General features: G+C 52.6%; 7 protein-coding genes across 7 annotated transcripts; 3 read left to right on the plus strand and 4 right to left on the minus strand.

Moving 5' to 3' along the window:
• Positions 1–1,759: 1,759 nt before the first annotated feature.
• Positions 1,760–3,713, minus strand: JN550_007978 (uncharacterized protein; the record flags this gene model as incomplete). Its single annotated transcript, XM_049319889.1, has 3 exons — positions 1,760–1,951; positions 2,012–3,404; positions 3,655–3,713. The coding sequence occupies 3 exons, from the start codon at positions 3,711–3,713 to the stop codon at positions 1,760–1,762; spliced, it is 1,644 nt and encodes a 547-aa protein (XP_049170045.1).
• An 889-nt stretch (positions 3,714–4,602) lies between these two features.
• On the plus strand, positions 4,603–6,022 carry JN550_007979 (uncharacterized protein; the record flags this gene model as incomplete). The annotated part of the gene is made up of 2 exons (XM_049319891.1): positions 4,603–4,618; positions 5,007–6,022. 2 exons carry the CDS (start codon positions 4,603–4,605, stop codon positions 6,020–6,022), a joined length of 1,032 nt encoding a protein of 343 aa, XP_049170046.1.
• Positions 6,023–7,139: 1,117 nt separating this feature from the next.
• On the minus strand, positions 7,140–8,474 carry JN550_007980 (uncharacterized protein; the record flags this gene model as incomplete). Its single annotated transcript, XM_049319892.1, has 3 exons — positions 7,140–8,038; positions 8,091–8,229; positions 8,280–8,474. The coding sequence occupies 3 exons, from the start codon at positions 8,472–8,474 to the stop codon at positions 7,140–7,142; spliced, it is 1,233 nt and encodes a 410-aa protein (XP_049170047.1).
• Positions 8,475–9,054: 580 nt separating this feature from the next.
• On the minus strand, positions 9,055–10,771 carry JN550_007981 (uncharacterized protein; the record flags this gene model as incomplete). The annotated part of the gene is made up of 5 exons (XM_049319893.1): positions 9,055–9,698; positions 9,785–9,914; positions 9,989–10,229; positions 10,305–10,539; positions 10,591–10,771. The coding sequence occupies 5 exons, from the start codon at positions 10,769–10,771 to the stop codon at positions 9,055–9,057; spliced, it is 1,431 nt and encodes a 476-aa protein (XP_049170048.1).
• A 2,070-nt stretch (positions 10,772–12,841) lies between these two features.
• On the plus strand, positions 12,842–13,587 carry JN550_007982 (uncharacterized protein; the record flags this gene model as incomplete). The annotated part of the gene is made up of 2 exons (XM_049319894.1): positions 12,842–12,878; positions 12,947–13,587. 2 exons carry the CDS (start codon positions 12,842–12,844, stop codon positions 13,585–13,587), a joined length of 678 nt encoding a protein of 225 aa, XP_049170049.1.
• Positions 13,588–15,409: 1,822 nt separating this feature from the next.
• On the minus strand, positions 15,410–17,289 carry JN550_007983 (uncharacterized protein; the record flags this gene model as incomplete). Its single annotated transcript, XM_049319895.1, has 6 exons — positions 15,410–15,790; positions 15,851–15,954; positions 16,037–16,532; positions 16,592–16,906; positions 16,968–17,125; positions 17,202–17,289. The coding sequence occupies 6 exons, from the start codon at positions 17,287–17,289 to the stop codon at positions 15,410–15,412; spliced, it is 1,542 nt and encodes a 513-aa protein (XP_049170050.1).
• A 2,006-nt stretch (positions 17,290–19,295) lies between these two features.
• On the plus strand, positions 19,296–20,166 carry JN550_007984 (uncharacterized protein; the record flags this gene model as incomplete). Its single annotated transcript, XM_049319896.1, has 3 exons — positions 19,296–19,799; positions 19,860–19,998; positions 20,051–20,166. 3 exons carry the CDS (start codon positions 19,296–19,298, stop codon positions 20,164–20,166), a joined length of 759 nt encoding a protein of 252 aa, XP_049170051.1.
• Positions 20,167–20,169: the final 3 nt, after the last annotated feature.

Raw genomic sequence — 20,169 nt, forward strand, 5'->3', positions numbered from 1 at the left:
ACATCGCCAAATGCATAGAGCGAATGAGTCGGCAATAATTCAGAACGCACATATCCGTGAACAATGCCAGTCATGTGCAAGGATGGTCCCTATACCATCTGGTCACATGTACGCCTGCCATGTTAGGAGTAAATTTGCCAAGGATCGAGAGGCCGAATATCGCAAGTACAATGACCTCTGAGGTCATATCCAGGAGCGCACTTGCGATGAATGCCAGCACATCCCATTATTTCCCAACGAGGGGAAAGTGACGCGATTCCGTATCCGCAGGGTAGAATCGTCGGACATCGGGACTTCACACACTTATATAAATCGGCTTTAGTATTCACGTGCAGCTACGTGTTATAGGGACACGAAATCTATGGCATATAACTCAGTTAAGAATCCAATCTCGCTATGGAAGCAGTCTTGCGTCTGATTTTGCAATCATGCAGTGTAGCATGGCCAGTATCCTTCTGCCCTCATAGGGGCACGGTGACAAATTACGAACGTTTATCAGTGAGAAAGTATTACGTATATGGCCTGGCTCTCCAGTTGCGGGAGAACATCTTACATTGCTGTCCCCAAACAAACCTGGCACTTTCTCACCGCTGTCCTCCACTGCGATTTTCGGTGCTCATCAAGGCATGTCTCTTCCGCAAGAGTAGATACAGCTGTGGTAAACAGTTAACAAGACAAGTTACCGCGGCCCTATCTGAGTTTAATTGGCTTAGTGCTTACCTGTGTTGGGTTCTGTTCGTGCTGCGCAACTAATTTTCACTGCAATTTTAACCCCCACGAAGTGTCTGAGGTTAGGGTACATGGGCTGCGCAAATACTTGTCACTGCAATTTTAACCCCACGAAGGGTCTGAGGGAACTGCACCTCTCTGGCCTAATGCATAACTAGATCCTGGTCCCAGGTGGGTGCGACTTGGTTTGGTCGTCCACTTTGCGTGCAACAACAACGGTTGGTGCACTTCCCATTGAAAGATTTCGAGGTACACTGTCAGAGCCACGGCCGATGGACCTGGCGAGGATCTCGAGGTCTTATGGCCTTCTCGGAGCGCAAAGGCACAACATCGATACACGTTGCCTCATACCGACAGGCCACGCACCAAGAAGCAGAGCTTAGTGGTGCGCGAAGTCTATTGTCTTCAACTTGCCGGGGGTCCCCGGAGCTCCATCGAGGTTCGCCACTTTGGGGACTGCAACTGCGCCTTCCAAGATATTGGCCAAGGTTAATTCTTCCACCCCTTTCCCGTTTTCACTGCGATTTTAACCCACGCGAAGGGGAGAGTATGGAAGCGAGGCTGAGCATATAGCGGGCCAACCAAAGTCCGCCAATCGATGCACTCCCAAAGCTGTGCTACAAACACACAGTCTTTGCGTACAGCGTCGTAATCAGGTATATGGCTGTCGTAGGTGCAGACTTCAGCTTTGCACTCAAAAGATCGATATACAGCAGTGCTCCCGCACGTTTTAAGTAAAGGGTGCGAGGTTGAGAACGAAGCAACTCGTGGCATAGTGTCAGTCAGTCGATGTAACCCAGAACTTACTATCACCGCGGCGTTGCTCAAATACAGGAGGCCCGGGGGCCAGTATACATGGAATGCCACTGCAGAGCTCCGAATATAAAGATGACGAGAAAATGTGGCAATAGGGACAAGTGGTATTCCATGACCATCTATCTATCAGGTGGTATAACGCCGACCAATTTTTGTTTGCCGCCTGCATGACATTACTTTCTCTAAATCCCATGAACCATCACATATGCTTCCTTCAGTCATCATCCCAGTTGGGGTTGGGGCCCGGGGGCTTGGGCCCGCCGGCTTGTCTTGCTACAATGATCTGGTCGACCGAGAGCACGGTCCGCGCGGCGTCTGTGGCCAGCTTGATGGCCCATGCCTTGGTAACCATGAGGTCGAGGATGCCGTCGTCATTGGCATCGAGGAGACCGGTGCCATCGTCGTTCTGGAGAGGCAGCGTTAGTTTTGTATCACTTTTATGGAGTTTCGAGAGAGAAAGACATACCTCGATATCCACACCGGTCTTCCAGTCGTCCTTCTTGTAGTGTGCCGTGTAGAGTTTGCTGAGAACCTCGGTGGCATCCAGGCCAGCACTCTCGGCCAGTGTCCTGGGAACAACCTCGAAGGCCTCACCAAACTTGCGGATAGAGTATTGCGGCAGACCCGAAGTCTTGTCGCCAAAGGCCTGTATCCGTGCCACCAGCTGGGTCTCTGTTGCACCAGCGCCGGGCACTAACCTGGGATCTCTGGTGATGGCCTTGACGACGTTGACACCGTCATCCACCGCCCGCTCGACGTCGTCCAAGTGGTTCTGGGTGGCGCCTCTCAGGACAATGGTGGCGGTCCGCGTAACCTCGTCCTCCTGTCTGAACACCGTCACACGGTCTCCTCCAATCTCGAGGGTCTCGACGACATCGACGGATCCCATCTCGTCGGGCATGGGGGCTCCCAGCCGGGCCAGGGGCGTGGCGCCGACGACGCGGCATATTCTCCGTAACTCGAACTTGCTCAGGATCTTGATGACCAGGATGCCGTAGCGGTTCAGGTAGTGCATGGCGAGCTCGCCGACGGTGGAGCCGGCAATGACGACGCGCAGGCCGGCGTCGTACAGCTCCTTGATGGCGATGTCGAGCTGGTCCTCCTCGCCCTTGGTGAAGTCCATCATCTCCTTGGCGTTGTGCAGCAGCACGGTGCCCTTGGTCTCGGTCTGGCTGGTGTCGAGGGGGCACGAGAAGACACCGACCTTGGCCTTCTGGACCTTCTTGACGGAACCGTCGGGCTCCTTGGGGAAGACCATGCCCTTGACGACGCGGCTCTGCTCGAGGGCGCCGCCCATGATCTTGACGACGCGGATGTTGTCGACGTTGAAGTTGGCGGGGTTCTTGGGCAGGACGGCCAGGACGGCCTCGGCGACCAGGTCGGCGAGGAAGTCCTCGTTACCGTTCTGCTTGCTGGCAACGACGGTGCGGATGGCCTTGCTCAGCTCCTCCTGATCGCGGATGTTCTCCACCTTGTCGACGACGAGCTGCTCGAGGGCCTCGAGGGCGAACTGGGCGGCGCGCTCGTAGCCGGTGACGATGTCGGCGGTCTTGAGGCCCATGCGCAGCAGGTCCTCGGCCTTGCGCAACAGCTCGCCGGCCAGGACGATGACGAGGTTGGTAGCGTCGCCCATCTCGGCCTCCTGCTGCTGGCTGGCCATGACGAGCAGCTTGGCGGCGGGGTGGACGACGTCGAGCTCCTTGAGGATGGTGGCGGCGTCCGAGGTGAGGATCATCTTCTGCAGGTGGTTGATGACGATCTTGTTGCGGCCGTAGGGGCCGAGCGAGGTCTGGACGGTGGAGGCGATGGCGCGGCAGGCGTCAATGTTGCGCAGGACGGCGCCATCCTCGGAGTCGTAGCTGTGTGGTTCACATGACGGGTCAGCGCTTCTTCTGTCTGTCTCTGCCTGTCTGTCTGCCCGCCTGTCTGTCTGTCTGTCTGTCTGCCTGTCTGTCTGTCTGTCTGTCTGTCTGTCTGTCTGTCTGTCTGTCTGTCTGTCTGTCTGTCTGTCTGTCTGTCTGTCTGGTGTGGTGTGCTTGTGCTGCTGTTCTGCCCGGTGCCGAGAGCGAGGGATGGAAGATATGGCGGGGTGGATGGGATGCAACTTACTTGTTGTAGCCCCCCTTGAACAGGCCCGCGTTCGGGGCGTTGGGGATGTTCAACGACATGCTGGGTCCGTGGCTGCGAAGGCTCTCGCGGTCGGGACGGGGAGAGGGAGCGGGCTGGGGGAGATGTTGGCGACGTTCCTGGAGGGAGGAGGATGTCGTCGCGGCGGGATGGTGGGAGATATCTCGAGCAGCAGAGCAGCCTAGGGGAAAGGCCCAGCGCCTATGGAGCTTCCCCCCTGCCCGCAGGCCGAAGAAAAAAAGTTGGGCAGCTGCCAGGGTCGGCCGGCCCCAGTGTGCGGTAGCGAATAGGTGGGGGCACCACGGCTGGCCGCCAGGTTGCCAGGTACATTGGCTGGTGGTGCCACCCAGGGATTGAACACTGGATCAACATCTTCTGCAGCAGACTGGTATTTCCCGAGGTACGCCGTAGTATTATACCAGACTGTGCACACATTTATCTTGTTTGTTTGTTTGTTGTTTGTAGCTTGTCGTCAGTGGGATGCGGTTCAGTCTCCCTTTCACTTCCAATAGCCAGGTACCTGCCTAGGTGCTTGCAGCGGTGGTTTACTGTACTTACAGCCGGAGCCATCAGCTAACTTGACTTGGTTAGCCAACGTGCTGCTTATCGATAACCGCCCATCAGCCTCGCGGCTGGCTGGCCGTTCCCCCCGGCCCCCAGTCCAGCCCAGCCAATCCATGCGTGGGACCTGCGGCTCCCTGAAGCTATCACCAGATTGCTGACCTGCACTTGCATTCCTCCACTCCAACCGAACACCATCTATTCTTCTCAATTCCCGCGACGGCCATCTCTCGCCATCTCTCGCCGCCTCGCGCCATACCACATCCCTCTACCACACGTCAAACTCACACCCGTGTTCAATCAGCCGCGTGTTCTCTTCCACATCTCCAGTCTTCTGTCGCGACCTCACCCCGGTCGCGCGCGCACACCATGGCGCCATCCAACTGTACGTCTGCTCCCCTGACCGCGCATCATTTGGCCCTGCGAATCCGCCAGTCACACTCGGGCATGTATGAGCATTGCTGCAGTCTCCAGAGTCTTCGTCATACACCGAGTCGAGCTCAGCAGAGGCCAGGTGCTGCCAGTGCAGTCCAGAGAGCCACAGCACACATGCCTCCCTTCCTTCGTCGCTCGTGTCCGCCTTGGCCCATCTCAGCCGTCGCAATACCGCAGAAGTGGCATTGCACGCCTTCATGATCACCCAAGCTACCCAAGCTCGCATTCTAGTTCCCTACCACTCCCCAGCCGCAAATGCGAGCGAGGCCAAGCCCAGGCCGCCGCTGCTGCTCCTGTTGCTGCTAAACCAGTGGACTGACATATCCCCGCCCCGACAGCAAACCCGCCCTCGCTCCCTCCCACGGTAGAGGAGGCTTACCGACGCAAATGCATCCAGCTCAAGCAGAGGTCCAAGGAGATCGAGGATGAGAACGACGCCTACCGCCTGCGCCTGAAGAGGCTCGAGCGCCAGATCCAGAAGGCCCGCCTCGAGCGCGCCTTTCTCCTCGAGCAGATTGCCAAGCGCACGAGCACAAACGTAGAGGATTCAGAGGGCAGCCCAAGCCCCCCGCCCACGGTAAGTGTGTCTGGGTCACCACATCTCGGAGCTCTCGACCAACGTTTCGCCACGCAGCCCGATGACAAGCCCATGAGGCTCAAGCGCGGCCACAAGTCCTCGCACCTCCCCTCGGACCTGGCGTCATCTGGCCCGACCTTCATCAGCGACAACCCCCGCGGCTTCTCCCCGGCCTCCGACACCTACTCCCACGATCAGTACTCCTCCCGCAACGGCGCCAACGTCCTGCCCAAACCCCCCAAGCGGCCCAGCAACGGCTTTGAGATCTACTGCAACGACACCCGCCCCAAGCTGCAGGAGGAGCACAAGGACGAGATCGCCGCCGGCGAGTACCAGCTCGAGCAGGAGCTGGCCAAGGGCTGGAAGGACCTAACCCAGGACGAGCAGGCCGTCTACCAGAAGCGCTACGAGGAGGCCCTCAAGCAGTGGAAGGAGGACCGCGACGCCTACCGCCGCAGCCTCAAGGAGGCCAACAAGCGCGGCCGGAACGGCGGCCGCGACTACGACTCGTACCCCTCCTTCCGCCGCGGCCGTGGCTCCGCCGCCGCCCGCCATCGGTCCCAGCTCGCGCGGGATGACACCGAGGATGTCAGCGTGGCCGACGACCAGGGCGAGGACCAGGATGTGGAGATGGGCGACGCCGACGCTCAGGAGGCAGAGGCGGAAGCAGAAGCAGAAGCTGAAGCGGAGGCAGAGGCCGAGGCCGAGGCCGACCGCACGGCCTACGACCAGGAGACGGAACCCGAGGAGGACGGGCAGGATCAGGTGTCCGACTAGGGGGCGGACGGGCACCCTCGGACGGGCGCGGTGGAACTTCTAGTTGTGTAATATCTTAAGGGCGATGAGGTAATGACTACGGATCATGGGGGATTCACGTTGTTTGGTATTTGGGCGCGCTTTGACTCCTAGCTCTTTCACGGTAGACGGGGAAAAGATGAAGCATTTCTTTCTTAGCTGGTTTGTAAGGAGAGAAAGAATCTGGCGTCGATCGAGCGAGATCCAGCCATGTATACTGTCTGGTCTCTTTGATTGTGTGCTGTTTGACACCAGACCGTTCATTTCACAGTCGCCTTTACCTGTGCAGCATGAAGCACGTACGACGCGTTGAGCTTGAGCTTCTTGAACATTTATCTATCGACTGTGGCTGGACGCCGTGCCGTATCTGATAGGGACCAGATACCACACGAAGCCAATCCATGCGGGGTTCATTCGTCTCAATAAGCACGGACCGGTCTTCAGCTTGACCACAACGTTCTTGCACCGTCCAGCCTCTCTTGAACTCTCAACTCAGTCCCCTTTCCTAACCGACGGCGGTTGGGCTTGATGAGTTTCCTCATAGTTACAGATAAAGGCCCCAATGAACAATTACGTAATACCGTCTCTAGGCTGAGTGGCGCAATTGGCTAGCGTGTGAGATTCCAGTCCCCTGGAGTATCCTCAAGGTTATGTGTTCAAGTCACATCTCGGTCAAGATTTTTTTGTGTCTTTGACTATCTAGGTAGGTAGCCTATCTGTTTCCATTCAGACGGTTCCTTCTCGATCGATCATCACGATCTAGGATACACCTGTAGAAAACTGTCAGGGAGACTGAAATCAACTTTTTGCACTGGAAGATGAGGCGGCTCCTCGTCGCCGACCCGGGGATTGGACAGTACTTCCCCCCCAAGCCAGCAGCCGTGAGCAGATAGGAAGGAAGGCTGTTTCTCGGCTCTAGTTCCTATAAGCACTACCCAAGCTTGGACCAAGATGGGGAGCATCTTCCCTCCCGGACAACTATATCCTGTTGACTAGTCATCTCAGATGCTCCATCATTCCGTTTCTGTCTATCTGCTCCGGCCGCTGTCATTGGTCCCGGGAGGTTGACTGGTATTAGCCATGCAACATGTTTGCTTCGTCACATGCGCGACTTCAACATGCCCATCCACTTATCCTGCACCGTGATCTGGACCCTGCGCGGGCTGGCCTGCCGCCACCTCGAGAAGGCCTCCTGATCCTTCCTCCACCGTTGGATCTCCGAGCCCAGAAACCCAACCGCGGCCTCCGCACACTCGCCCACCATCTCCATCGGCATGAGGTGGCCGCAGTCCAGGTCAATTCGCTCCACCCGGGCCGCCTCCACACCCCCGCTGCCTCCGTGCCCGGACCCCGTACGCCGTACCTTGGCCTCGCACTCTTCGGGGATCGCAAAGGGCGACTTGCGCCCGAAGATGTACAAGACGCTTGATCTCACCTCGGGGAGCCGCTCGTACACTTGCAGCGGCTCAGGGCGATAGAAGGGGTGTTTGGGAAGTGTCTGTGCCGGGTATGCACCATTTAGACCGGAGGTGAGCTCGTTGCGCTCCATAGGCCGCTGGAATGCCACAATCTCCTGGTGCTTGGAGGTAGCGAGTGTGACTGGACGGGAGGCTGGCTCTCCCCCTTTCAAGCCAGACTCCAGGGGATATAGCTCCGTGGGCGCCTCCCTGAGGGCGTGCTCCATCCACCGCTCAAAGACACGAGGGTCCCACGACCGATAGTACGGGTTCCGGCGGAACGCATCCACGGCCGCTTGGCGCGCTGGCCACAGGTCGCGCCGTCGGGCGGACATAGCGGCCGGCATGGCACCGGCGTTGCCCTTTGTGATCACCGGGTCGATGAGCACGAGGGAGCGCAGCAGCCGCGGGTGCATCAAGGCCAGCTGGACCAGCTCCGTGCCGCCCATGCTGTGTCCCACCCCGACGATGGGCTGGGGCATCTCGTCTTGCTTCTGGTTGATGAGACTGAGCAAGTCTCTCGAGTGGTCTGCCCAGCTGGCTGCGCGGGTTCTCAGCACTCCAACGTTGACACTTGCAGGGAAGTGACTTACGATCAAGCCCTAGTATGCCTTCGTTGGCTATTCCGGATTTCCCTTGCGTCCAGGCATCGGCTACCCAGATGCTTCGGATGCGAAGACCCTCTTTCTTGGTTCTTACGTATATGTCTTCCCATAATGGTTCGTATACCTCCTGCGATATGTTATTTCGGAGCCTCCCAAACGAATCTCTCACATGCCTACCTTTGGAAACCCGTTGGCATGTGTGCCGATGATAGTAACATCTCCGGTCTGTGGATTCGCGTTGTCCTTTGGGATGTACTGCTTGACTGCCAACAGAGGGGTGTCCAAGTCGCCGTTCGCAGTGGCCGCAATGTACTCGCGTGTATGCTGGCAGCGGACGGTGTGCTCCACGATGCGGAAGTACTCGCTCGACATACTGACCGATACTTTGAAGATAAGAAAGGAGACAGCTAGATTATGGTGTTCTTGTTCACGTATTTGACATCGCTCGACCGTACGTAAGCTGGAGCCAAGGAAGGTAAGCCGAGGCTGGCTTACAGCTACGCCTCTTCTAAGCAAGGGATAGAGTAATCACGTCACAGCGAGTGGATTAAATTGCACTCGTGCCCCACCTACTTCGAAGGATCTCGAGGTCTAGTGCCAACCAGCCCATCTTATGACTAGTTCGAGCTCATGGATGACAATCTTCTGCTGAGAAGCCAGAAGCCTGAAGTCTGCCGCGGTCAAGACTGGGATGTAATAGTAACAGCATCGCTTGGCCATCAGGAGCTAGTGCAGTGCTAACGCAGTGGATATAGACATGTCACTCCTATGCTCCGATTCGCCCTTGGTAAAAGCTGCTTGTGTACAAGTGACAATAGGAGTGTTTTTTTTTTTTTTTTTTTTTTTTTTTTTTTTTTTTTTTTTTTTTTTTTTACCGATCAACAGTTTCAGAGCCATTGGGAATTTCTCATCCGTGTGTCTCCAATAAGCTAGTTCAGGAAAAGTACCATTTTCAATACTGCTTTTGCATAGCCTTCCGTATTTCAGGAAACTCCGCATCGGGGACAATGACATGCCGATTCCCGTCCTGTCCAGCAACAGGAGGCGGGACGTACTCCTTGTGACTAGCTTTGTGAACCCTACCATTGATGCAGATGACGTTGAGCTTATCGTGGTCCTGGAGCACGCTGATATCGTCCAGCGGATTCCCATCTACCAGGATGCAGTCCGCATAGTATCCCGGCTGGATCTTCCCGAGCTCCGCCGGCCGCCTCATGAGCTTAGCCACGCCCGCCGTGGCGGCGATGACAGCCTCGTGCGGCGTGAAGCCGAGCAGCTTGACAAAGTGCTCGAGGTCCCGCGCGTACGTGCCGTGCGGTGTCCACGCGAAGCCGTAGTCCCCACCAGGTAGGACCACGATGCCGCGGCGGTGCATCTCCCGCAGGGCTGCCACGGCCGCATCGAGCTCCCGCCCGTAGCCCACCTTTTCTGCCTTCTCGTGCGTGTAGCCGAACGCTTCGGCCTCGTTCAGTGTGGTGATCAGCCAGTTGATTCCTGGTACGACGACGTGGTGCGTCTTGGCCTTTTCAAGCATGTCCATGCCTTCCTCGTCAATATATGAGGCGTGATATATGGCCTCAACGCCATGGCGTATACCTGCAATATCCTTAAATATGAGTATTATCATTGTTCGGTACTATACTCGTCGTGCAAAGGTAAAAAGGGGCGTCGTTCAGTCTTACACATTTTGACCGAGTCCCGCGCCCGTGCATGGGCACAGAGCATCCTCCCGTGCTTATGTGCCTCATCTACACAAGCTGCCGTTTCCTCGTCGGTGAAATAGCAATCCTGCGCGGATCTGATCTCAGTCATCTGTAATTCAAGCGATTTGTTAGTGAACGTCACAACGCTTGCAGTACAGCGCGGTGCAGGATGGACCAACACACCTCCTCGCCAGACATGCTCAGTTTCACATTATCGACACCAACGTTTACGTGCTGCCGGATCACTTGCCGCATTTCTTCCGGCCCATCGGCAAAGGTCGTGATGCCACCGACTAGTTCCCCGCCTCGGCGGGCCATCTCTTGTCCGTTGGCTAGGTACCGCGGGCCGGGGATGTCGCCTGCGTTGATGGCGTTGCGGATGACAACATCCAATCTCTCTTTCGCTGATGCAGCACCAAAACACCTACAAATTGTCAGACATATTAGATTTCATAGCATTATCAGTAGGCTGTAGTGCGGAGGTGCAAGTCAGACTTACATCGTATAACCCGAGTCCAGGAAACACTGAGCACTGCGCATCGTGAGAAGCGTATGCTCTTCAATCTTGAGTTCTCCCAGGCGATCGAGATCACCACCATTCCAGCTGAAATGCGCATGGCCATCGCCCAAGCCGGACATGAGGGTCCTGCCCCGGCCTCGGAAGACTCGCACCTTAGGATCACTCTTCAACTCCTCAACATTCGGCACTGTACCAACCGCAGAGATGCGTTCTCCTAAGTATAGTTAGAATGAAATGTATTCTCGACAATATCTTCTTAACCGACCTTCAATGAATACATCTCCACGGTATGGCAGTGCACCAGTTGAATCCAAAATGTTGACATTCAGAAAGATGATCCTGGACTCCGGGTGGGTACCATATATTTCATGCTCGTTACGCATCAAAGAGGTGCTCCATTGCAGCTCGTCTATGTGTTTAATATTGCGCGGGGCGTCGAGCTCCATTCTAGCAACTTGAAAGTCGATCTCCTACAGAATTCAAACTGCTATCTCTGATACGAAACGGGAAGCAATCAGTCTTGGCCCGGCTGAGACTTCAACCAGCAAGTGCCGGTGGTAGAGTACGATATCCAAAAATAGCACTTCGGCGTCGATTGAGATTCCGGAAGCCATTTGAGTGCCCCCAAGCGTCGCAAACTGTTGCTTCTATCTACATTGCCGTGTGGGGAACTTGGGGTCGTATCAAAGATGTTGCTTCTGCAGGTATTGGGAGCAGATGATTCGCAGGCGTGATGGAGAAGCGATCTCGATCTCCGCAGAAATGGCACAGTGAGATCTTACCGTTATAAGTCTGCATTAGCTTACACAGCGTTGTACTTAAGCAGTGGCTTGTCGGCAACGACCTCGCTCTCCTCGGCGGTTCTTTGAGTGGCCACATCAACTTTCAACATCACAGTAAATTTCTAGATAGCTGCCCTTGTAGCAGTTTGGTACACACCATGTCGTACATGCGAAGGTAATATCGCAGACATTACCAGTGGCGCTGGCAGTAATCAACTACCAGCGCTTGGTAACGAATGACCGACGCACAAACATCGGAACCCGCATAACGTCTAAAGGGAACCTGAACACACATAGTAAAGACAGCAGCTCGGGTGGCAGTTTGATTGCATACACCGAAAGTCAGTTTCCTCAGACATTAGCAAGACTTGAACTTCGCACATAGCCCTTGGGACCCCTGTCCTCCTTCACAGACTTTCTGGCTTATTCGTGGAACCATTGCCGGTTGGATGGATATTGTCCTTTCATTCGCTATCAGTACGCTAGATTACTGAAAAGGTCCAATTTCCGCCTCAACCTTCTCATCAAATTTCTAAACACAACCTCCAACTTGCAAGACTCGAGATAAAGTCTAGGGCGCGCTTCCTCTACAACGAGCATCAGTACTATATCTATGAGCAACCCAAACATTGTCTTAGACCCATGCACGACGACTGGTGCCACCGTTGGCTAATTTGAACAAGCCTGAGAATTCAAATATCAGTCGCTATGAAAGTGGCAGTGGGCGTTCACTGCCCTACTTCAACATTGCAACACTGACCTGCGCTGCTTTATTTCTTAAGGCCGCACATTGGACAACAGCCGGCACCGCTGCGAAGGCATGCTTCAGTCTCGGCAGGAGTTCTTTTGTCCTCCATTGGGGCTGCGTTGACACTCATGGCAAGCATGAGGGTGGAAAGAAGGAGCTGCTTCAACTGCATTTTGAATAACTGTCGAAAGACTTTAAGGAGAGAGTTTGAAAGTGGTAAAGATAAAAACTGTGTGGAATTGATAGTGTTCAATGACGATGAGGTGTAGAGCTGGTCGTCAGAAGGAGCTGGCTTTATACTTTTCGTCTCTGCCATTCAACGCAGAGAATCTCTCTGGTGGTTCCCCCCGTATATCAGCTCGCCTGTGCTTGATAGCCTGTTGCGATGATATGATCCAAGACCGAGATGATCAAGGGGTTGAAGCCATCGTGCAGCGTGCCAGGACAAATCTGGACCAGAATCCGTAGGGCGCAGTGAAAGGATAGCAGAAAGTAGCAGTCTAGACCGTCCGTGAAGCTGAAATTCTGTCCTGCCAAGCAATATACCCACCTGCTGTGCCATGAGCTAAGAATTTGTGCCCCAATCGCACATTGATTGTTCCAAATTCCGGCTGGATGACCATGGGTTCTGTTTGGGCAATCTTGATCGCTCTCTTTCCCATCTCCTCTTTGGATCCTCCTGTTTCAATATAAGTTGTAATACTTTCAAGGCTTGTCACATGAGGGAAGTCGTTACAACTTGAATTCTTACTTAGTTACTTAAGGCTCATCATACAATGGCAGCGAACGACCACAATAGATATTCACTTATTCCAGCGGGAGACGGGCCTTCTGGCCATATCGTGACGTGCCACAGCCAAGCTCAATTTGAAACCCCAGGCTTAAAACACAAACTCGCGAAATGGGGGTTGGTCGCGTTTATCAGTGCTTCGAACTTGACAGTGTTTATGTTAAGTGTCGCAGCGTTCCGTGGCTGTCGCAACTCGATGATAGACGAATGGATTCAGAGTACATCGACTTATTGTAAGTGCCTCAGATATGGACGGCAACGTGATAAAAATACTGTGAACTGCTAACATTGTGGATCGCAGCACCAATTCTGAGGGACATGGACATGAAGATTTCTTCGCAGACTTTCAACGGTGCGTTGCGTGACAATACAACAATCTGGAGAAAGCCACCCTCACGAGAAGTTGACGCTGCGTGGGATTTCCTCTCCGCTGAAGACATGCAGCTCATCACAGTGTCGGCGGACGATATTCTTCTGGCGGGCAAAGATCCCTCGAGATCAGTCAAGGCGCCCGCTTCTTGGGGGTTTGGCGATGACGCTTATATCGCTCAAGTCGAGGTCTTCCATCAGATCCATTGCTTGAATGAGCTTCGAAAAGAGATGCACTACGATTACTACTATAGCTCGCCACGAACCGAGCTTCACCTCAGCCACAAGAGCCACTGCGTTCACATGCTGCTTCAAACTCTGATGTGCAACGCGGACGTGGGGATCGTGACTCATCAGTGGGTGCACGATGATGCATACAGCGACCCGAAGACGCGGCCCTTTCCCGACTTTGACGTTGTGAAAAAGTGTAGAGATTTCGACGGCGTGATGCATTGGCTGAGGCATGGCGGTGGCGTCGAAAATTTGGCAGAGAAATTGCCAATGGATTATCCTGGAGGGACACCTGTGATTAACGCACAGGGCTACACACAAAAGCAAGGCAGCAAGGTGTAGAGACAAGGCGAATCTAGACCTCGGGAAGAATTCCGAAAACAACTGCTTGGGCGCCTCCTTGAACTGAACAACAGTGTATTATTGGAAAACGGTCGAGGCTCTGCGATTGGGGAGTGGGGTCATTGCGGCTGCATGTGAATAGTATGCCGGGGTCCACCTGTGGCTGATTTAGCTCATCCGTTAATTGGATCAATCCCCTTCAAAGTTTACTGTGCCAGGCCATTGCATGAGAACCTCGCGTTGAGATTAGGGCCCTGATCTTTCTATTGAACCTCCCGTGAGCTGGGGTAAGCTATTTAGCAGAGGCACAGTCATGTCAGATCATAATCGCAACTAGCTTCGTCTGAGACTTATATTGCCAAGTTGCTTAAGCGCTGGTTCCGCCTCTTCACTAGCCATGGTAGGAAGGACCACGCCAAGTATACTTGGCAGTCATTGGATTCAGATGTCGGTTCCCCCATGCATTCAGCTTCTGATATTGATAACGCTTCAATTGTCTTCTTTCTGTGTAGTCGAGGGCTAGACCCAAGTCCTAAGCTGTGCCTCACATGCCAAGGCGATAGCCAAGACGAACAACGGACCCAAGCTTGGTCGCATCATCATTCACGTGTGGTCGTCCTTATTTGGACGATGTCCCATAATGGAATTTTTGTTCTTGATCCTTCCAATTACTTTCATCAAACCAAAAAAAATCTCGTCTCAATATTATATGGTCAAGCAATTGACCGTCGGGCAGGATGACGGTTCACGAGATTCATTCGTATGTCAATACAAACACTGCGCCGTGTTTCCAATGCCATTGAGACTTTCGGCCATCCTCAGGCTGCTGAGTAACACCCATAGGCTAATATAGTTGGAAATAGGAACGAAGAGTTCGAGCTGGTGATCGCCCAGCACAAGTCAGTGCTGGTAGATTTTTTTGCAACTTGGTGCGGGCCGTGCAAAGTGATTGCACCGATATACGCAGGGTTAGTACCGTTGATCAAGGCTAGAAAGGTTGCTCGTAAGTAAAATAAAGTTGACAATTGTTCTTCGCTAGGCATTCGGAAGACGAGAAATACAAGGATATCTACTTCACTAAGATCGACGTGGATAAGCTCTCGTCCTTAGCAGATGACCTGGATATTCAAGCTATGCCAACCCTCTTATTATTCAAGGGTGGAGAAAAGTCAGAAGTACTTGTTGACCCTAACCCGAAAGCACTGGTTGAACTTGTTGAGAAGGGCGTTTGAAACTTCAGCAGGTTGTGAGCAAAGTGGATGCAAGAGATCCACCGATTTTTATAGTGATGTGCCAAAATACCTTCTATGTGGCCAGTTCATCTGAACGTATAAATGGGGAAAATACATATCATTACAATATTTGAATTTTTTTCTTTAGACATTAGATTCATGGAAATACTCTTAGGTAAACTAGCCACGAATCCAAGTCTTCATCATTCCAACTTCACTCTGCACGTCGCTCGACCTCGTCAGTGGCCACTTATAGGGAACGTGACGGTGGGCAGAGAGTCTGCGGAAGGCACACCCCTGTTGATATCTATCGGTGTGCTATAGTAGTTCCCTCTACTAAGGGAGCAATCGCCGTCGTTTACATAGCACGGGCTCTTCGTTGTTGATACGTTTTCTCCCTTGATAAATCGATATATAGGCCTGTACGTGGCGAATGATACGGTAAGGAAACCAATCATACATTCGACGGGGGTCAGTTAACGAGGGCCAGGGAACACCGCTAAGGGAATTGACAAATTAAGAATATCGATACTGTAAATATCAATTATGGTGCCACTAATCTATTAGAAAGGCTGAACTTCTCTTCAGGCTTAGACGTTTATTGCCCAGTCCGGGTCTTGCCCATCTCTGGGCCTGAGTTGATATGCAGTTGTGTATTGGGGTCCTTCGAACTCCACCAAATATCCAGCTTTGCATTCATCGAAAGAAATTCTTGGAATCTCTCCGTTGAAGAACTCGTCGTATTCAGGGGAAAGTGCAGCCAAGAGTGAAGTAATCCGGCCTGTAGGGTCCAAAGTGCCCCACGGGTCACGGCAAGAAATACCGGAACATGACTTCAACACCATTAAGAGACCATCGAGTCGACTTGCTAGCCTGCTCACCGGTACTGAAGTACCGCGAACCACGATATTAGAGGAGGAATTCGAATTGAAACCATCTTTGAAGACGTTGTTGAGTTGGTAAGGGTCCGACTTAGCAACTGTGTTAGCTAATTACTTGAGAGAGGGTCGCGTTCGATGTGGAGTTCTCACGGTCATATCGTAAAGCTCGTGCTCGTTAGTACACCATACAGAGTAATAGAAACTATAGTCTGTAGAGACTATCCGAAGGCTCTTGTAAGTATTGGCTACTTGGGCTAATGCAACGCGTCAGTACTTTCCCTGCATGAAATTGTTCTGTGGGCTTCCTGCGGAAGAACAGTAGGTTTGATCACATACTTGTGTTTCTTACACCACCTTCTCCAGGTTGAGACAGTCTCCAAAACTCAATGTTAACGTGCTCATGCCTGGTGTTTGTCTTCATTGCGACCTCAGTAAGAGGAATGGCTACCCCGTCAAAATCGACCTGCGGCTGTTTCCCGGCAATTTTGACAAAAGTTGGGGCAAGGTCAGTCATGGACGTTGGGGATTTGAAGCGAGCACCGGCCGGAACACCGGGCCCACGAACGATCAGTGGCACATTGGTATCTTCTTCATATCCACAAGTCTTGCCAGGAGCCATGCGATGGTGGCCGATATGATAACCGTTGTCCGACGTGAAAAAGACATATGTGTTGTCTATAATTCCGTGTTGTTCCAAGCGCAAGAAAAGCTGGTCGACCATTGAGTCAACAGATTGCAATGACTGCAAACGAGACCGATGCCACTTGTCATTGTTTTCAACCTGAGTGGCATTGAGCCGTGGGAGGGTCTTCACCCAGCTGGCCCCCGACGACTATCACAGTTAGTTTCATCAGGCAATATGCCTGGAATGCAGCCAAGAACTAAACTTACAAACTCAGGGTTGAAGTTTGGCGCACGAGGCACCTTGGCGTCTAGAAATAGGTTGGCATGTTCTGGCTTTGGCTGTGGGGCGCTGGTAGAGGATAGTAGAGTAGTGAGATTGGTATCGACTTGTGAATGGGGAGCGATAGGCGCCATTGTTAGGAAGAACGGCTTTCCAGCAGTGACAGCATCATCCAAGAAACCAAACGACTTTTCCGCCAAAAGGTCAGTAACATAACTGCCGTTGTGAAGGACAGGAGCATCCTCGTTCCGTTGAAACATAGGCGAAAAGTAAGAGTATTGATAAGGGTCCAGCAAAAAGTCCTGGTTGTCACAACTCATCAGCTTGAGATGAAGAAGTGGTTGAGTTGGGAAAGAAGCATACAGATCCGTTCCACGCTGCAGGAAATGGTTTGTTGTAGTTCTGTGGATTGTGCGAGTTGAAGAGCTTGCCGATATACCAAGTACTGTATCCTGCATCTTGCAACCAGACAGGTAAGTACCGATCATTGAAACCTTCAGCTACGAACTTGTCATAACCGCCTAGGCTTACAGTCAGCAAATGCGTTTTCTAGATTTTGATGGATCGCGGCCGCTGCAGCTAGAAACCGAAACTCACCATACGGCCCTTTCACGTCGGTTACATTAGTGTTGTGACCCGCCTTTCCAGTGAGTAGACTGGCTCTTGAAGGACAACATAAAGCCATGGTAGCATAATGACTCAGGTATGATGTTCCTTTGTTCACCAAGTGTTTCTGTACTGCTCCCATGTAGTCCAAGCTGCCCATTCGAGAATCCAAGTCGTCTAGAAGGATGAACACTATGTTTGGCCGGCTGGGATTACCTCCGCAAGAGGCCTGTACCACGGTGGAAATGCATGCTGCCCAAAACCCCAAGTAAAGGAGTAAATGCGAAAATACCGGCATCTTGTCAAGGAACAGGACTGTGCGACATGAGATGCGTAAACTTGCAGTCGTAAACCTCATTGTCCTTCTATCAGAGAGGTATCTCTGGTAACCAGTAATATATTCGACAAGACGACTCAACGAATAAAAGGATGCCGATGAAATTTACCTAGCGCGATGGTGTGATCATTGTAACGACGGACTAGCAAATGATGTGATGGTGATTGAAGCTAAGCCGAGAAGGGCCCAGGATGAACTTCCGTTTTGGGTACGCTGTCGTGGGTCAATGTCGTTGACTGCCGCAGAATCAAGCATAAATGGCGCGGGGACGAGCAAACCCGAAGTTTACGAAATAGTACGAGATTCCCGACAAGAAAGTGGGCTGGTAACAATCGACATCTTCTCAACCCTGGCCCTATGTGAAAGAAATTAGGGGCCAGAATGCGCTATAGTTGAGAGCAATGGGGAATGTTCCGTCTTTGTGTGTTGAAATATGTAATAACAACGTGCTATCTCCTAGTAAGAGCGATTCAAGTGCTAGTCCTCCGTATGTGATTGGAAGGAAGCGAATATGGTAGCAATGCCAAGGTGGTCTGTGATTGATCTTGAAAATCTCGATTATTGATCGAGCTGAGTGCGCAATTGATTATCCCGATTTATTTGCAAGCGATCTTGAATTATATTGTCTTTAATAGCATGGAGTATAATGCAACTTCTGTTCAACGACCCGACATGTGGGGCGGGTTGGGCGTGCCACGCCCTAGCTGCCACACTGTGACGTATAGCGCATGAGCATTAGTTACACGGGATGCTAACAATTGCGTTGCCACTAGTTGAGCCTAATAAGTAATGCATTGTATAGAGACGCGCAAATGTAGCGATCCAAGCTACTCGGTTGATATAGGTTGACATTGCAAAAGCTAAGGCTGGAGGGTAGGAGCAAACGATTCAGACCTATGGCTGCGATACCGCAAAGCGATTGTCGAGAAGGAATATCACTTCTTAGGCCAGGCTCACGCGGGACGGGCTGACGACAGTTTCCGTCACTGCCAAGCCTCGTTCTGCTTCGCAATCTTGCCAAAGAAAGCAGAAGGTCAGTTCACGAGCTCACAACCTATGTAATATAGTTATTAGAGAAACAAAGGAAATTCTCGCATTCCGTTCTTAAATACACACAATTGCACTACGCGATTTGTTACTAGGTCTTGGACGATGCAGGAGTAAGCCCAAGCAAGGTGCAGACCCACCGTGGCCAACAGCGCTACCGCGTCAAGACCAACAGTTCGATGTTCTCCGACATGAGCCCAAAGTGGCATGGCTTTATGTGCATTTGCTTTGATGGAGGGAGAGAAGACGTCAAGTGTCATAGATGCAGGCCTTCACATCTAGCCTCCTAATAAACACAGTAAGCAAACATCCTGTAGTCAACGCAGTGGGGCCATCCAATGGGGACAGAGCGTCGAAAGAAGCACAGCCATCTTTTGTACAGCATATGCAGGATTAAGATTCGGGGCCAAACCCGTCTGGTCTTCCCACCGATCCACTACCCCTGCCAACATGAGGTGTGTGGGCGACCGCGTCTGCTGTGGCCAATCACGTCGCTGAGTATCTCGATGCCTAACTGATCTGCGACTTGGAAATCCTTCGACCACGGACCCCATCCACCATCCGCCCCGAAAATGGCAAAGGCTTATATATAATGGCAGGACCGAATGCTGCTGCCTCGCGGCAGCTTAGTTTGATGACTATTCTCAGCTTACTATAAAAATTCCTCAAACAGCCTTCAGTGAGGCTCAAGAGCTAGCACAATGCCTCTTCACAAACCTGAACCCGCGCGCCCGGTCAACACCACGGTGGAGACTCAAACCGACTCCAGCCGACCGCTCTCTGCCACCCCTTCGAAACTGTCAATTTCCGGAACGCGCGACTTCGGTATGAAGTTCATGCCTGGTGTAGAGGACATGCCAGTCAGCACGACTGGCAGTCAGCGATCTCCCGACACCAACACGGAAGCGACTTGGACCAATAGCCCGGTCAACGCACCGCCGACTTACTGGGAAGCACCACACTCGGAAGCCTCGACCGAGCTTGATGACGAAGATGAGGACGAACACCATCCGTATCTGTTGTCCTGGTGGTGGATATTAAAAGGGACAGGCCTCATTCTATTCGGTGTCTTCGCCAACGCTCTGGTTCTTGCGGATGCGATTGCGAAGTTGCTGCATCACACGCCTGTTTTATACGGTGATACAACGGTTCGGAAATGGCCAAGAGTCACCGGCGTTGTGGATGGCTGTGCCGTAGGCGGCAAGGTAAACACCCGTGGACTAACGCCTGTTTTAATGACATTGACTAACACTGCATCTCAACAGTACCTGGGGCTTGGGATCTACGATGGCCTTGCCGACTGGGTCGTCCTGCCATGTAAAGGAGCCAAGGAAGAGGGCGCGTTTGGTGCTTTCAAGGGATTTCTGAGAGCGCCAGGTTCCACGATGTTTAAGATGGCTGCCGGTTAGTAATATGCTCTCTACTGCGTGCATCCCCTGTTTAACATCAATTACAGGCATTGCGGGCATCGTGGGCCATCCTTTCTTTGGTATCTACAAAGACAGCAAGAAAATCCGAATTACGATCAAGCACAAGCGTACTAAGCACAGGAAGGATACCTCTCAAGTGTGATTG

This window comes from Neoarthrinium moseri, assembly GCF_022829205.1.
Source record: "Neoarthrinium moseri strain CBS 164.80 chromosome Unknown scaffold32_Wmoseri_CBS_16480, whole genome shotgun sequence".
NCBI classification, from domain to species: Eukaryota; Fungi; Ascomycota; class Sordariomycetes; order Amphisphaeriales; family Apiosporaceae; genus Neoarthrinium; species Neoarthrinium moseri.